The sequence below is a fragment of the Hippoglossus stenolepis genome, chromosome 7, assembly GCF_022539355.2.
Source record: "Hippoglossus stenolepis isolate QCI-W04-F060 chromosome 7, HSTE1.2, whole genome shotgun sequence".
Classification (NCBI taxonomy): Eukaryota; Metazoa; Chordata; class Actinopteri; order Pleuronectiformes; family Pleuronectidae; genus Hippoglossus; species Hippoglossus stenolepis.
In genome coordinates this window covers 7,799,257-7,816,805 of record NC_061489.1, presented here as the reverse complement: position 1 = coordinate 7,816,805, position 17,549 = coordinate 7,799,257, and the positions used below count along the sequence as shown (strand labels likewise).

Sequence of the window (17,549 nt, the reverse complement as noted above, 5' to 3'; positions counted from 1 at the left end):
ACTTCTCTCATTTTATGTTAGGACAGTGAAAGCATGATGAGGGATGTCTGTTTACTTCAAAGAGTCTTTTATCTGCACATCGGCAGATAAGGAGCTCTGTTAAAACACAGGTCAAACCGGGGTCTGCAATAAAAAGAGATTTGTGATTTCCACCACTTCGCGTCATGCGGGCCAACACTAGCAGAGCCCTCGTGTTGTGCCGCAGCACAGCTCCACCCTCGTAGCTCCAGTCCTGATTTTCAAGCCCTGGTACTTACCGCTGAAGTCTAGACACCATCACCGAGAGAGAGAGGGGGGAGGGGGAGGGAGATCCTGGGTTTAAAGTCCCCGCTCCGCGCTCCACCCCTGGTGTTTCTCACTTCCACCTCTTTGTCCCCCCGGAACTCGCACTCGTCCCTGCGCGTCCACCAGGGTTTTCTGCCCGCATCTGGATCTCTGAGCACGGCCAGCGGCACAGTGCAGGCTCCTCGCTCACAGATACCCGTCGTTCACAAGGGAAAGACAAGAAAAGAAGACAACTTTCCCGGCGTCTCCTCCTCCTCCTCTGCTGCTGCCGCCGCCCTGGTTTATCGTCGAGGCTGTGAAGCGCTGCAGGAAAGTTAGAGAGTTAGAGAGAAAAGTTTTTTTTTTACAGGTTTTTCAAAGTGTTGCTCTGTCTCGTTCTCCGTGTTTTTGTCCTCTGAGTCCGGGACTCGACACGCACCTTAGCCTCCAGAGGGACGAGGTGTGCGCGGTGTTCGCCTCGGTGTTCGGAGCCCGGGTTGTCGGAGCGGTGGCCTCCCCGGAGCCGCTGTGAATGAAGTGTCGGTGGAGCTGAAGAAAGCAGCGTCTCCATGAGGAAACTCAGCGTGGGAGTCGCTCCAACTCTGTCCTAGCTTTACCTGAGCGGCCATCGTTTGCTCCTCTCACTCTCCCGAGCCTCTCGTAGTTTTCTGTCGCTGTTGTCCGTCCCTGCCTCACCATGAAGACGCTGCTGTGTGTGGTGTGCACCCTGCTTGTCTTGTCTGTTTCTGGGACTGCGGAGCAAAAGTTGAAGAACTGCAATGAAGTCCGTGCCGCGTACAGCTCCAAGGGCTTCAACGTCAACGACGTCCCCAACAAAGGAGTCAACGGTGAGTCTTTTTAAACACTTGCTTAATTTTTTGTCAATTTTAACCTGAAACCCAGTCAGTCCGGAGCAGTGGGTTCCCAAAGTGCGGCCGGAGGACGACCCCCGGTCCCGGGGTGGTCTCCCGGTGGTCCAACGGCTCCTGGGAACTTTTTAAGCTAGCAGAGTTAGCATGAAGAGAAACCGGGTTAAATCGGTCAAATATGTCCACATGACCTCATGTTGGCTCCCAAAGTACAACCGAGGCAGTCATTGTTACTTATAACTAACTTTCAAAAAGTTTCCCACAAGTTCTTTGAGGCAAAACGTTGTAAGTCATTGAAACTTCAAAGTTAATCGGTAATTTTTTGCTAGCAGACATTTTGTCAGTATAGATAAATGGTTAATGTTACAGACATGGTGCTTTTGTGTGTGTGTGTTACATGGCAACTACAGTTAAAGTGTGGGGAATGAAGCAGTGCCACATTTTGGGGGTAACTTCTTCAGAACAGTGGTCCAGTTATTAATCTAAATCTTATCTTCTGTATGGGGACAGAAAGCAACTCACCTTAGTGTAAAATGTAAAATGTTATGGTGAGGACGGTTATGTTATGGCGGTTTAAGGTTTAGACAAGTAGTGACAATGTGTAAGGTAATTCTCCAGGAAAGCAGTGTGTGTGTGTGCGTGCGTGCGTGTGTGTGTGGCAGCCATTCACTGCTCCAGTGAGTAAATATAGTCCTCATCTAGGAAATACTTGCAGGTAATTCATAACAATAAAGAGCTATAATCAACACACCACCCGGCTCCCCCACTGAAAGAAGCCAGGCCTGTGTTTATTTCCAGGCTTCCTCACTACGGGCTCCTATGGCTGTGAAGTGCGGGCAGCCGGCAGTGATTTAGTAAACATTGCTGTGCATTGTGAACAAGGCTTATGACTTTTTCCTTTTCGCTGGAGTTGTGATTTTTTTTTTTTCTTCTTTTTCTATGGCTTTAACATTTTCTTTGAAGGCACACGTTGTACTTGTACTTCTGTCTGCAGGACAGGATGGAAGGCCCCCAAACAAGGCTGCTCCGTAATAAATAAGCACAGCTTTGTTAGCAGGCAGACGAGAGGTGAGAAGGCAAATTAATTGGGCTAATCATGAGTTAAACCCAAGTAATGGAAACTCATGTAGAGGGGCTTTTACAGCGAAGGCTCGAGGGGGAGCAAGGGAAGGGGGTTGGGGTTTGAAATTCCACTGTGTCCTGCATACTTTAAATCCCTCCCTTCTCTGATTTCCTTTTCATTTTTTATGGTGGTTAAAATGAATATGCACACATATATTCACCCACCTAAAATCAGTCCAGTTTTTTGCTGTGGCTTTAGAAGGATGTTTTTGTAGATGTAGGTCATCTGGGCACGGCTACTGTCAGGTTAGGGTCTTGGTTTCCCCTTTTTAAGCCACTTTGGATTGAATAATTAGCTTAATCTGGCATTTTGCCACATACAACCATTTCCCCTTTTTATCTTTATGTATTTTTTTTTAACACAAACCTCTCAGGAGTGTTCACTGTGTTATTTCTTCTGACAAGGGTGACCAGTTTGTATATGTCCTCTTTATTGTACTGATGTCCTTCTTGAGTTTACGCTGCATAGTAAGAGGATGTTCAGATTGTCCTTTTCCGTTGAAGCCACAGCAGCTCATTAGAATTTGATTTGGACCAAACTGTCACAGAGGCGGTGAAATAATTTTTTGCCCCGCATTTCATTCAACTCTATAGGTCCCTTTTGTTTTCCGCCTGCATGTCTTTGTGATGCTAAATGTCATTGAGAGTACCCCAACATGTCTGCATTGGTCGGATCTAATTGTCTTGGCTTCTCTGGATTTTGAAAGAAGGAATGAATGAAGGCAGTTTTATTGTGCAGGTTTGTGTTGTATACACACGTGCCTTTTTCTTACAATAGATTCCTGGTGTATGTCTGGGCCCTGGGCAGGACCGACCTCAGTGAGCAACCCTTTGTCATTGAGAGAGACTGAGATAATTGATCCATAGAAAGCAACAGGGTCTACTGTCATTAAGGAGTGTTGGGGGGCTCCAAAAAGCAGACACAAAAGCTCTGCACTCTCTAAATGTTTCATGTCGCTGTGGAGAAATTGCTCCAGGTGTGCAGCCTGATTGAACTTCCGTCATGTTTGTCAGAGCTTCACTGCTTCTCTTTGTAACAGGTCAAACTTCTAACATTAATTCTTTCCTAACCATAACACAGTCAAAACTAGTTTTGAGGTTGAGCAAGGATTAAACCATTACTTACTTGGATATGTATATAACACAATTGTACAGTTGATAATCAAGCAAATGCGTATAACATCTGCAGGAGTATAAATAACACAACATATGCAATGAAATAATTTAGTTCCACAGATAAATCTAGAGTGTGCAGTCACAATATGTACCACTTTTATTTTAACCATAACTGTTGAGTATGATGTAGCAGAGGAGACCTACTTAAAAATTATACAGTATCTTTGCCAGTCGTCTTGGAAGTATTTTTTGAAATGTTTACCTCCTTTTGATACATGCATCATAAATCTGATTGGTGGAATATGAGTCTTTATTAGAGACATGGGAATCAAAACTCGCCTCTTACAACATTCAACATCATGTTATTGTTGGCAGCACAGAGATAAGAATGTTTGTTACCACTCAAATTTCCGACAGGCTCAGCCGAAACCAGACTCGAGATTCAATAAAGATGTTTTAATGCAGTAAAACTGAAATGGAAACCCTGATTGCCTTAGCATAGGCAGAATTAAGGGATACAGAGGAACAGCAGGCTCAGTTGGTGAATTCCTCGTTGATCCCATGGTATCAATCTTTTACCACTCACGTGGAAGCAGTTCAAGACTTTTTTCCCCCCTAGTTTCTTGTTTAGGGCTTGTGGTTGAATACCTCACATAAATGGGAAATAAATCACACTCACACTTTTATCGATGACAGATAAATATTGTAAGCAATCATAAAGAATGTAAATGGTGGTTTTACTGTCTGTAGAAATCTGCTGATAGTAGGTATGTTATATTTGATCATTTGCTGCATAGCTGCAACATGGACCAGCTCTTTGAGCTCACTCTGAAAGCAGAGCAGCTAACTCTCACCAGATTGGTATGTCAAAGGCTACTCGTTGTTGGGCTGGATGTTGTGCTTCCCATTTTGTAGCTCATCAAGCAAAATCTGTTTTGGTTTACTCTGACAGTTGGGCTTGATGTCATGCGTCAGGTATGGGACAATGGTCGAGATCAAAGTGAAGAGGGTCGTTTTTCCTCCCTTCAGCACAAGGAACGTCCCTTTCCTCATAATCAGTTCAGTGCATTATGACTGAAACTCAAAGCGTGCATGACCTCAGCACATTGGCCTCTCGCTGAGCCCGAGACATTCTGCAGTCTCACATTGTGAGTGCTCCTTCGCCCTTGGCTGCTGGCTGCATGCTCTGCATCATTACGGTTTTGGGAAATAACAGGTTGTGTTATTGCAGTGACATTCAGCAGATAAGATAAGAGCGGGAAACTGGGCATGCAAAGTCTGTGTGAGCCTTTAAAGCTCAAAGTCCAATATTTGAGTGGCTCTGCTGTGTAAGACTGCCCTTGTATTTTAACGCCTGTAATAATTAACCAATAAACTACCAACCAAGCATCTTACTTGCCTCTCAAGGTCAATCCCATAAAATATAGATGGCCCTCTATGTTTCATGTGAAGAACAATGCCAGTCTTATCATTAGGGTAAGCAAGTCTTATCTTGAGTGCAGCACTTTGCAATGAAGAAAATTGTGCCTAGTGGTTGTACTTTGTGTGTTTGTCTACTTTCATCATTGTTCAAACCACCAACTGAGTGAAATGTTAAGTTAATGAAACTGTATTCTTCCATGAGATATACAATTGAATCAAATCAAGTTGAAACACAGTTAACCTTCTGGGCCCAAAACTGTGTTTTCCAAGAAAAACAATAAAGCTTTTAATGTGTGTAAAGGTTTTAGCATTGCAGCTTTATTTGTTATTGAATGGTCCTTAAAAGAAGAACAACACCTTTAGCCCAAACTCGTTTTTTTGTCGAGCACAGCACGATCAAACTGATTCAGGTGTGTCATTCAAGAAACCGTTTAGTCCCTCCCACAGGTGTGCGGGGTGCCGTATACTCATGAAAGTCTGACTCATGGTAGTACAGTGTAAATAAAGAATTACTCATAGTGTGGCTTTGGATTAGTAGTAGCAAAATTCCAATTTTGCTGGTGAAAAAGTGGTGTAAATCTGTATTCTTTTTGGAAAAAAAGGTAAGTAAGCTGTAAATGTTAAGAACTGCTGTTGAGTTCAGTTTAAACAGAAAGTTCAGTTTAAACAGAAAGTTCTTGGCACAACAACAATTTTTTCCAAGAGGAATTCTTTTTGCGAACATGAATATCAGTGATTAATTGGAAGAGAAAATTGATAAAGTGTGTGGGTTGAGATTAAATATCCCTTATTAAAGCCAAAGCATTCTCTGATAACATTCCTGAGAGATGGGATAGACTTCTGCAGCTTGTTGGCTTGAAACTTTACCAAGTATTTCTTTTAACTCTCCTTAATATGCCTTTTTTTTTTACCTTTTTGAAAACAGGCGGTATAGTTAACATATTAAAAATACAATCATCTCAGCTTTCATTGCTGACTTCAGTTTTTGTTTTGTCTGCAGGTTGCACGAGGATGACTGGGCAGGGCTCCTTAAGTACTCAATAATGTTAGAGGTGTATTTATGAATCATCATAGATATTGACTTGCTGATTATTAACTGTTGATTCGCTAATCAATAAATATGTTGTATGTGGTTGGAGTTGCTCCTCTCTGGTCTTATCCTTGGAGATCAGGTGAAAGCAGTGATACAGGGAAGGCTCCTGTTGCTCCCTGCTCTGTATTTGTGACATGTCCCCTGTAACTCATGGCGAGCCTTCAGGATAATTGAGTTTAGGTATCATGAGGTTGAGGTCTTGTGAACCTGGGGTTAGCCTAGCTGCGACATTCAGTGTCCAGATGGGGCCAGGGGAGGGAGGCTGGCTACACGTGCCTGCCAGCTCTGCTGTACCCGCCACTCTTATCAGCTTCCTGTGATCACAGCACGGCAGCTCTGCGATCAGCGGCTCTCACTGCGTCCCTTTCTGCTCTGCCAGCAACAGTTATCATTGAGTTATCATTTGTCCAAAACAAATCTGCTTATCACAGTGAACACAAAAATTGGCTGCACTAAAACTACCTGCTTTAGTTCCATGGATCTTGTTTGGTGGACGGAATGATTTTGCCATGTTGGACCTGATTTGCTGCTCGGGTAGCCACCTTCTTCAACAACTGTGGAATGTTAAGTTTCCCTCTTTCACTCGCTTAGTATGCTCTGGGTGTAGCATCAATTCAATGGCTGTGTGTGAGTGTGTGTGTGTGGACTGAGCGTTTGTATTTCCATCTCTCTGCATCCTTTGCTTTGACCCCCCCAAATGGCCAAGTGAGCGACAGATCAGTAGGGGGTGGTTTGCTGTGTGTGGGAACAATTGAGCAACCCCTTTTCGGCCGGCCTACCTCCCCCCTCCTCACCGCATTCCACACCGGACCACCAAGACCTGCACACAGGGAACCCCAGAGCTGGGAACACATGGCAACAAAGAGGGCAGGAGGGACTAACTGAGGCATACAGAGAATGAGAGGGGGGATTTGAGTGACAGGAAAGAGTTTTGTACGGTGGCGTGTCAGACTGAATATCCAGGAGAAGTGGTGGACCAGGCAGGAGCCGGAGAGCCACTGTGTGCGTGTGACACAGGCTTAGGGAATCTGGGGAGGTAACTGGAGGCAAGCATGCATGCACTATGACTCATCTTCACTCCAACATACAGGCTTATACGTACAGCCTGCTCCTCTTAAGCTGCTTTCAGACATGTACTGGACTCCACAGATCCTACGTATTGTCTCCGGAGGAGGTGCATGTGTGAATGCAAATGTCAAGAGTGAGACACTCTGTTTTTACAGACTTTATCCGCCTGGTCTCCTAGTATAAAATCCGTTGAAATCTAGGCAAAGTCGATGTGAGAACACATCCCCCGCTGGATTCACAGAGATCGGGTTGAGGGGTTCTGGACGCTTCAAACGCGCCACTGACGCAAAAATGAAAAAGCAAACAAAAGACATTAACGAATATGTCAGAGTTTGTGGTGATAAGAGCTGATGACGGATGTTGGGGTGCTGTTAACAAAATCATATGATCTACGCAGCAGAGTTAATACGTCACTTCCTGCCTCAGCCTGCTGCACCGGGCTGCTCCACCTCTCGCCTGAATAATGCAGAGGATTTGTTGCTGTTGTGAACCCGTCTGTGCAGAGAACCTCCCGCTGTCTTGTGCATGTGTGAAAGGCAGATTCTGGGTAAACTCCGTAGCATATTCTCCGCATTTTACCTGTAGGTCATGTCTGAAAAGGGCTTTAGTAACTTACAGCACACGTCTCTGTCTAACACAAAGGTTTTAACTAAAGGACTCAACAGATCATTTTTGGCAGAGTGGCCACAGTTAAACTTTGACTCTGTATTTTGATGGATCTGGATTGGTCTTTGTCTGATGCAAACTGTGAGAAATTCAGATCTGGCTTTGTGGTTTTCCCTACTTTGAGTTGAGGGAAGTAACCCCCGAAACTCCTTGTTAACACGTCCTGTTAGCATGCTGTTCAAGCCCCCCCACCCCCCTTCCCCCTTATCCCGACTAACATCAGTTAATTTTCTTCCCCCACTGCTCGCTCTTTAGCAGCTCCTCTGGGAGGTTTTGTTTCATTTCCTGGCCTTTCCTTTCTTCCTCAACTCTGGGTTATTTCCACTTTTCCACCGTCAACAGTGGTTTACTGCTATTTTCCTGCTCTGCTGCATTCAGCCTACTTACCTCCCTCTCATCTATTCTCAGCTTTTTATCTTTGCCGTTTTCTCTGTGAAGAAAGGCTTTTGGATGATGCATGGGCCAACTAGAATGCATCTCTTGTTAACACACATCTCTCTAAAGCTTTGATATCTAATTGCTGGGAAGCACCAATAACCCTTTTCTCCTTTGATACTACGTACAGAATAGTATCTGAGTGCAGCATATTTTTGTATAAACATCCACAGTGCTTTGTGAGGTGACATAGCTTATTAATACAGTCAATGCAACACTTAAGGACCTCTCTAATTAATTGCCTTGGCACTTATTCGAATTTGTTTAACTACCTCTGCCTCCATCGTACGACACCTCTGGCTGCTGAAGTCCGTTTGTGCAACTGACTCTTCGTGTTGTAATATTTTTTGTCGCTCTGATATTTGAGCTGCTGTGCGTCTCCTTTGTGTTGATCACCTCGGAACTGGTGTCACTCAGCCAGCTGTGAGGAGTGTGGCGCACGGCTGTGTGCTCTGATCCCAAACTGCAGGGGTGGAGTGTACCCCTCCACCCCCACCCTCCTCCTACTCGCCGCCGCTCCACTCACTCACTGACTGAAGCCATCTCAGTGCGGATCTGCCAGTAGTGCGGTTATGATGTAGGTGTAACTCAACCAAAGTTAATTGATTTCCTATGAAGCCACAGTAGGGTTGATGTCTGTGTTGATAGTCATGATCATCATTAGGATTTGTGTGACTCTCCAGAGGCCAGTGTGGTTACGGAATGAAGCCAGGGACTTGCCTGGGTGTTTGGGCTGAAACCCTAGTGCTGGGTGCAGGCCAGGCGGGCTGTAATCCCTGCTAATTACTCCCAAGGCCTACATCAAGACTCCCACTGACGAGGCAGTCACTCACACTTAGCTCACTTTTCCAAACTGCAGTTAGCATAATAGGTTTCCTAATATTTACCTAATCCCTCTGTGTGCTGCTCATGCTTTGATTTATTTTCATATAAATTATATTCTTTGAGATCAAAACCTCAGGTTTTGCTCTTCAAAAGTCCTTTCTTCTTTCAAACAGAAACTAACTAGGCGGGTCTTTGGCTGCTTCACGTAGCTCTGTGAATTTGACTGACGCATTGATGCCATGTGTTTAAAAGCAGGTCATCAAAACAAAAATTTTAAACATGAAGAAAACAATGGCAGACGTCCTGCTGGCTAGGGGCTGATAAGTAATGGTAGAAAAAAAAGGCACAGATGAAAGATCAATACTTTGTTAAATGATGGCTCCAAAGCTGTAAATGATTTGGCCTGTGTTTTCTGAGGGTGGGTTCCACTGGCAGAAAATTAGGAAAACAGCTTTGATTCATCGACAGATTCAGTATATCATCAGGGAGGGACTAAGCCATCCATGGCTGAGGCCCATTAAACCATTGTACCGTTAGGTTTAGACTTTCTAGTCCCTTTGACGGTCAGCGATGAGGGGCTCTCTTCCCACCGCCACGCTGGTGTCTAGTTTCGTAAAGCCCAACAGGTATATCAGAATCTTTGTTGCCCTTTTGTAGCTGTGAGCTTCCAGAAACCTGATCTTGTACCTGACCTCATTCTGCCTGGGGGGGCTTCGCCGGGCCCCGTCCTGCCGCAACATCTGGTGGACTTCAGCTGCTTTTGGATGTCTGTTATAAACATTGTTAAAGAGCTCCCTGTCCTTAAGAGGGGTTTGCTGGCTTTTACTGGCAACGTCAAAATGTATTGTTTGCGGTCAAGTCTTTTAAAAGCTCTCGTATGTTTCAACAAAGTAGAATTTTTTGAATTCTTTTATTGTGGAGTCGGAGGGAGGGGCGTCATGATTTGTTGTGTGAAACTTACTCATGCAAATGCTCATAACCAAGCATCAAATTATCCTTAGATAGTCTAGGCTGTATGGCTGTCTCTGGGCTTCAAAGCATTAGTGAGTAATATCAGCAAATATTTGAGGTTTGTTGCAGCATCTCAGCAGTTACAAGATGGCTAAGCTGTTGTTAACATTTGCCAAACTCGTCGATTTGTAATATGCCATTTTCCATTTTCATATCTGGAACTTTTCAAGGCCCACCTTCACTGAATTGGAAGTTACTTTAGTTTATTACTTTGATTGACTTTTTCAACATCTTGTTAGTGTGGAAATTTGTAAGTTTATATCACATGGTCACATGCAATGCTGCTGTCAGTGCTAGTAAGACAAGATCGGCCACGCACAAAACTAGAATAGCTAATAATGATACATAATGAGTAATGTTGGATTAGTGTTTCCTATTTCATGAATTATTTGGATATTTGTTGTAATGCATATATGATAATAACAACAAAAATAATGAACAGACGCACCATTGGAGTACTCATTTTGTATGCACAATACCATAGCAACAGTCAAAGCTTTGAAGCATCAGGGTCGACCCTACTAGTGGGTGGCTCTCGAGCAGTGCGTGTAGAACATCTTAGGACCTTATTGCTAAACAGTAGTCAATTTCTCTGACAGCACAGCAGTGTTTGTGCAGTGTCCCATGGTAAAGCACTTGGCCTTAAGTAAAGAGTGTTTTTCATTTTCTCCTTTAAAGTCTGTTTTCATTTGTGTGCCATGAGTCAGTGGAAAGATGGAGGGCTAGTGTAGAGGGACAAGCCAGGAAGGTCTTTTGTGCCTCTCTTTTTTTTTTTTTTTTTTCACCCCTCTCTTCCCTTCCCTTGTGGTAAACACGCTGTGCTGTAACTTGTCCTCGCTTTTTGTCTGAAAAACCTCTGCCTGTCTCTGCAAATCTTAAACATAACACAATCTCGCTCTCTTTCACTCAGATTTCCTTTGCTCATGCACACACACACACACACACAGACCTGGCTATAGCTTCAAGGTGGAATCTGTAGTAAAAGCAGTAGATCAAACACTGCAACACTGCGGCTCATCAAAAGGCACAACCGGAGAGAAAGATGTGGAAAGGGTGAAAGATTAGCGGAGTTGTTAATGTGAATCACTGCCTCTGACTTGCTCTGATAGATGGAGCAGTGGTTAAGTAGAGATTCCCAGAAGACCAGTGGTAGGAAGGAAAGTTTCTTGATTTACTTGTGTTGTTTTTTCTTTTTATGCATGGATCTGTTGTCCGTGCAGTCCTTGTCTTAGGCACTCACGATGAAACCAAATGGCTGAATGGTCGGGCCTTGCACGAGTCTGAACAACAGTCACGCCAGTCACCAGTGGTTGCTTTATTTAGCAGATGGAAATCAAACAAGTTGTAGAAAATTTGTGTTGGAAACGCTATGAAAAAGCTAGAGACACACCTTCAGGTGTTGGGAGTTCGACCTTTGTTTTTTATGATCTAATATCTTCAAAGCTATGCTTGTATATTATTTGACCCCTGGCAGATTCCCTGCTCCTGTTTACTTTCAAGTCAGAAAACTGTGTTGTATTGTGTAAAGATTGTTTATGACAGTATGAACAATTAACACTGATTAATTTGTTTAGGTAAATGAGCTCCAGCTAACATATTTTGAACTCTGTATGTTTCTACAGTCTCTAGAATAGTAATAGTGTTCATTCTTTAGGTGTTGAGGTGTAGCTTTTAGTTAGTTTAAATCGCTAACACCTGATTTACACTGTGTTAGCAAGAGACTTAATGTAAATGCTTTAATTCCACTTACACTAGTCTGTAATCAGAATATATCTTTACCATACGTTGCTCTCAATGCAGATGTCACAGAGTCAAACTCTGTCCTCCAGGCTTTGTGACCATAAGAGAGTTAATATAAACTGTGCTGCAGGTGAACTTTGAGAACAGCCGAAGTGGGTTGGAATTGGGTGTCTAACTTATTTGGGAAGTGCAGGAGCGAGTTGAAGCCCTGACAAAGCAGTGACCTGGGAAGTGGTGAAGGCAGGGAGCTTTTGTGTTGGGAGACAAAGCCGGAGATGCAGGGCTGGGACAAGAGAGGGAAACAGACAGAGCGAGAGGCCAGGGCAATGTTGTGGAATCTCCCCAGGGGCTTCTGGGTAAATGTTCATGGATGACAGCGTTTTGGAATGTTCACAAATGGAGAGTTTTAATTGGCCAGAGGCCCCGACTGGTTTAGTAATCAGAAATGGACTCTGGTGGCAGAGTGCTCAGATTTATGGATCCCAGGGTGTTTGGAGTTTGTCAGACTAAGTGCCTTTGAGAAAGTAATTGACATGTTGGAGAAAATGTGTACGAGTTAGCACAAATAAACATCTTAATGTGACTATCTTTCAATCTGAATAAGAGATCGGCTTTGCAGATCTTTCTGAAAGTGAATTTCTTCTGTGCAAAAAGCAGTAAATGAGACATCGACGCTGTAATACGTTTCGCTCTGCCTCGTACCGTACAGCAGTACACATGCATTTTTCTTTCTCATCATATTCATGCCATGCGTCAAGAAAAGTTTGGCGGTTAGGTGTTTTGACAGCTGTGTTGTGGAACAGATTTTGATCCCTGATTCATACGAGGAAACAGACATTATCCAAAGCTTTGTGACTGGCTGCATAGCTGAAAATAATCACTCCAGAGAATGCTATGCTAAACCAAAACTTCCTGCCTCATAAATGGATGGTGAACATTGTTCTAAATTGAGTAAATCTGTCAGAAGCAGTGTAAGTGTTTCCCAGGCTCACTGCTACTGGGAGGCTCCACTTATATATGGATTACACTTGATGCTGAATCATGGTTCGATTCAACCTTAGTGTCATGACTCCTCATGTGAGGGATGACTGCTTTCTGATCAGCTGACAACATGCGGTTTGAGGCAAAGTCAAATGCATGCTAATGTCACGTCGTTAGTGATTTAGGTTAGACACGACTTAACTATAAATGCAAAGTTGAAAAATAGTGCATGCAGCTATGATATCACTCTTTTTGTGTACACTATGAACAGATTCAGTAAATGGTATATATCTGTGTATGGTTTATGTACATTTTATTTTATGGTACTCAGTTTCTCCTTCCCGACTGTACTGCCTTGCTTAATGTGGCCTATCTAATAATTGACAAAGTTCACATGTACTCTTTTGTACACGTGCTCTGATTTGTAAAAGCGATTTGGATGGAAACACCAAGAAAATAAATATGGCCCCTAACCCCTAACCAGCAATTTGCAAAAAATAGAAAACGTACAATGTCACTCCCAATAGCAGCACAAAAAAAGACGGAGACAGGGCTCCACTGTACATATTTTTACTGAGGCAGACATGCATATGTTTAGGTTACAATTCCCATAATATAATTTACTACTTAAATTTATATCTTAAGCGTTGTTGCCCACTTCAGTTACCTCCTTTACAGACTATTGACTAGTTATGAGAGTAGCGTATTGTCTGAGTTATGGAGCCACATGCTAAAGACGGCTCACCTCTCCCATCAAGGAGCACAGTATGTATTGTGGAATATCCTGCTTGATGTCCAGGTTAATGTAGCACCTGGTTATTTTTCTGGGGCGAGGGGGGGGGGTGTTAATTAGAAAGTAACATTCGTTACCATGGCTTTTTTAACAGTAAGTATCCTTCTTGACACATGCAAATATAACCCCTGTGAACATTATTCAGACCAACTTGAGCTATACTGTGTGTTCTTTAACTTTTCAGTTCATTTAGGCTTAAAGACGCTGAGCAGCAGGGAAGTGAAACACTTAGCATTAGTGTAATGGAGAGGTTTTGGCATCACTACCCACATTTTTATTAAAACACTTCAGTCATATTCAGATGTCCCCTGCCAGCACATGTCAGTCCCTTGGACTTTCCTTATGGAGCCGAGAGCCCAAAAGCATTAATGGTTTGGCCAAAACTGCTATAAACTTGTCATTACTCTATTTTTGTAAGAGGCTGAAGTGTAGAAACGGAATAGGTGGAAGTAGCGCCCTGCCCTGATTATCTCCATATGAACAGCATAGCCTCTAATAATGGTTTCTGCTTACAGCATAATCTTGTTGAACATTTTCCCATTTTGCGGTGACTCATCCATAGCTAAGAGTACACCCATGTACACAGGATATTAGAGTGTCAGATAAATGTAATGTATGGAAGGGTGTTGACATTTATCTTGGCTTGTAACATTTCAATTTAAATAGTTCTCTCTGTTTTTGAACATGACAGTGGTTTTGCTCCTTTTAACATGGTTTGGAAATCTGAGAACGTTAAATACTACGCAAAGATTTTGAGGCTCAGTTTTCATTGTGAAACCCTGCTCAATGTTCTATAACATTTAATCATCTTTTTTGACTTGCCGGAACATTATTATGTGCTGTCTAATTTTCTAATCCTTAAGTAGAACTGTTGCTATGCACGGATGGCAGCAAAGTAATGGTTATGTTGTCTGGGATGTCACTGGTCTGAGTCCCTAGAGATGAACTTGGAAAATCTGGATAGGAAAAGTGAACAAGACTCACTTTCCCCCTCCTAAATTAATACTGGCTTAATGCCCTTGAGCAAGCGTCTGTGGTTGTGCTGAGCAGCAGCTTGATGTGAATGTGTGGAGGTTTGTAACCTTCCCTCCCCGTAAAGCTGCTCCTCCAAAGTTGTAAATAAGACAGAGCTCTTACTCAGCTCACCCAGTTAAAGGATTTGTTGTTATATAGAAAGAAATATCAAAATGTACCCAGGCACTTCTCCTAGCTGTACACTGAAACTGTAAGATTCAGTATATAACAGGACACTGGTGGGATTTATAGTGCTAGACTGTCATGTGGGAGAGTTCCCTGCTAAACCCTGTACAATTATGGAGCCATGACAACATTTCATCCACTGTCTTGAATACATGGTGTGTGGGTTTAATTTCAAAATGACACATCGCACATTCAAACAAAATTATGCCCTTTCAAAGTTATTACTGAAAGCTGATAAAAAGCAAATAATTTTTGCTTTCAAATTAGTGATTTATTATTTTATTTGTTGAGGACTAAATTATCAGAATCATTTAAAATGTTTAATTACTGGCTAAGAAAGTAATTTGAAATGCTTTTTTCCAAATATGTACAACTGGAATTTTTGTATTCATTTGTAAAACCAGATACGGACATCTCTGAACTCTCTGGTTCTCGCTGATGAATGAAAGGGAGACAAAAAAGAAAGGGGTGATTTGAAAACATGCTGCAACAAGAATGAATTTAAGAAGGGAATAACTTAGGAAACAGAATTGCTATGATTTTGAAAGTGAAATATGCAGCTGTTGGTCTTTTTTTATCTCTCCTTTCAGTTGTGGCTTCACCTCATCCCTCTTTCCTTTTGCTTCTTTAAAACAGTCCACACAAATGATTACGCCTATCACAAACAACATGCTTGTTTGTACAACTTCACACCTTTAAAACAAAACGCCATGAACTCTTGAAGACCACAAGTTCAGCTCATGTGATTGTGCCTGACAGGATGTAGAACAGAAAAGTTACCCAACAAATGGCACCAATCCTTTAACCCCCCAGGATAATTACACCCTAGACAGAGGTGAGGAGCAGGAGAATGTTATGGCTGCAGGGCGTGCAAATTTACAACAGTCTGTAAGAAATGCTCAGTAGACTGGCAGCGCTTTCCTTTACATGTTACAACAGGGTGCATAATACTGTATGCCAATTAATAGTCAACCTTTGTATTGTAGTGTTGTTTCACATACTTCACTCTACTGGCAACATTTGGAGCTGAGTTTTACATGTTGGACTAAGATTAATCAGACCAACCTCTGATATTTTCACACGTTTTTCAAGTTTGGAAATTAAATTGCCCCAGTATCCGCTGTCTCACATTACCTAGATTCCACTGGGATTGGATTAGTATGTACATAAACTATGAGCTGCATACAGTTTATCATGTAATTATTTACAAATGTCGAGTGTGTGTGTGTGTGTGTGTGTGTGTGTGTGTGTGTGTGTGTGTGTGTGTGTGTGTGTGTGTGTGTGTGTGTGTGTGTGTGTGTGTGTGTGTGTGTGTGTGTGTGTGTGTGTGTGTGTGTGTGTGTGTGTGTGTGTGTGTGTGTGTGTGAGAAAGCTCCGAGGTAAGGTTTAGTTGCAGACCACCAGGCTCCAATTAGTGACAGACGTCAGTGAATGGTTCATGACATGCTGTACCCCATGGCGTCCTTCATGGCTCTCTTAGCAGTTTAAGTGAGGTCCTGGATTCAGGAGGGTTCAGAAATAATCCTTGAGGGACCTTTATGACTCAAGATTGGAGAAGATTACTGTTTTCTATTTATATTTTTGCAAGTGCCTGCGACTTTCCAGGCTGTTAATTGCCTGTATATAGGTGTGAGGGGGCTTTTTTTGTATGTGTGTTGGTGGTGTTATTATTGGGGTTTGGGGGGGGGGTATGTTACTGTGTGTGGTGGATGTGCTGGCTGGCGGACAGGGAAGGGGGTCAGAGGACAGGACCTCTCTCAGAGGAGTGGCTGTTAACCCCTGACCTCGCTGGTTAAGCCTGCAGGGTGGTGGCAGTCGAGGCGGAGGTGGGGGGCACCTTGAGGTCTGTCTGGTTCAGGGGCACATGATGGCAGGCAGAGGGGGCGGTGAGGTGTCTAATCTGGTTTTTGTCTGTTAGGCATTTTCACCTCCCCCACCATCCTTCCTCTGAGAACAGAGTTTGAGAGGCAGGACAATGTCAAAGGGAAGTGACTTATTTTATGAGCCATTTAAAGGGGATGGTGGTCTCCCCACAAAGGAAAGCCAGAGAAGTGGTGGAGAGCTGATGAATACCATGACACACAGTCACATGCTTGTTTACAAGATGCTCTCTTGTTTTGTCCACCATAAATGGCAGTTTTCCTTGTCTGAGTGACACTTCATTAACGTGCTGCCTCTGTGTCTTATTACATTTTTAAAGTACTTGGGAAGCTTGAAGATTGAGAGGCCCCTGAAAGGAACTCCATGAGACAAGTGAGAGCCAGCTCGCCATCCATACAAAGACTATTCATTCCAGTCATGGTAGAGAAATGATGCGTCAACCTACACCGCTTATTGTGAAACAGTGAGGCTGAAACACGTCACGCACAGTCCGTGTTGAGTTTATTTTATAGGATCTAACTGTTCTCATTAACCGTTCACTCTGTTCTGCTCCAACAGTGCTATTTTTTTCTCTCCCAGAGGTTTGAGAAATTGGCTGCCACAATGTTTTCACAAAGTATGCATTAGCTCAGAATCTTCAGTTTTCAGAGACTTAATCCTTTGCGCTAACAATGTGACATTTGTGCAGACATTCCTGTGAAATATTGACCATCTCACTTTTATTTGTGTACTTTGGTAACTAGGGATATTTTCAACGTGGATATGGCTCTAATATGGCTTTAATTGTACGCCTGTGCTGTAGGCGAGCAGGGGGCCCTGCTGGAGGAGAGACTGGATGGCTTTTTCACCTAAAAGTCAATCTGTGTGTGCGTGCACGCTCCTTGTACCTCCAATCATGCTGGTACAAAGAGCCATGTGTTGAGCAGTGATGTGATGTGTGAATATGTTTAAGTAGGGGCTGCCAACTGTGCCTGGGTGAGCGGGTGTGTGGGTGCGTGCATATGTGTAGAGCAGGGGATCGGTTGGAGGGGGAGAGATGAGTTTGGGGAGAGGACTGTGAGAG

General features: G+C 43.2%; 1 protein-coding gene across 1 annotated transcript in view; it reads left to right on the top strand.

The window, feature by feature from the left end:
• The first annotated feature begins 347 nt into the window (after positions 1-347).
• The window catches only part of gpc4 (glypican 4), a 31,513-nt gene continuing 14,311 nt past the window's right edge, over positions 348-17,549 (top strand). Inside the window, exon 1 of the mRNA XM_035162265.2 lies at positions 348-1,112. Coding sequence (XP_035018156.1) covers positions 962-1,112 — 151 coding nt within the window. The 5' untranslated portion in view covers positions 348-961. The remainder of the gene's footprint in view (positions 1,113-17,549) is intronic.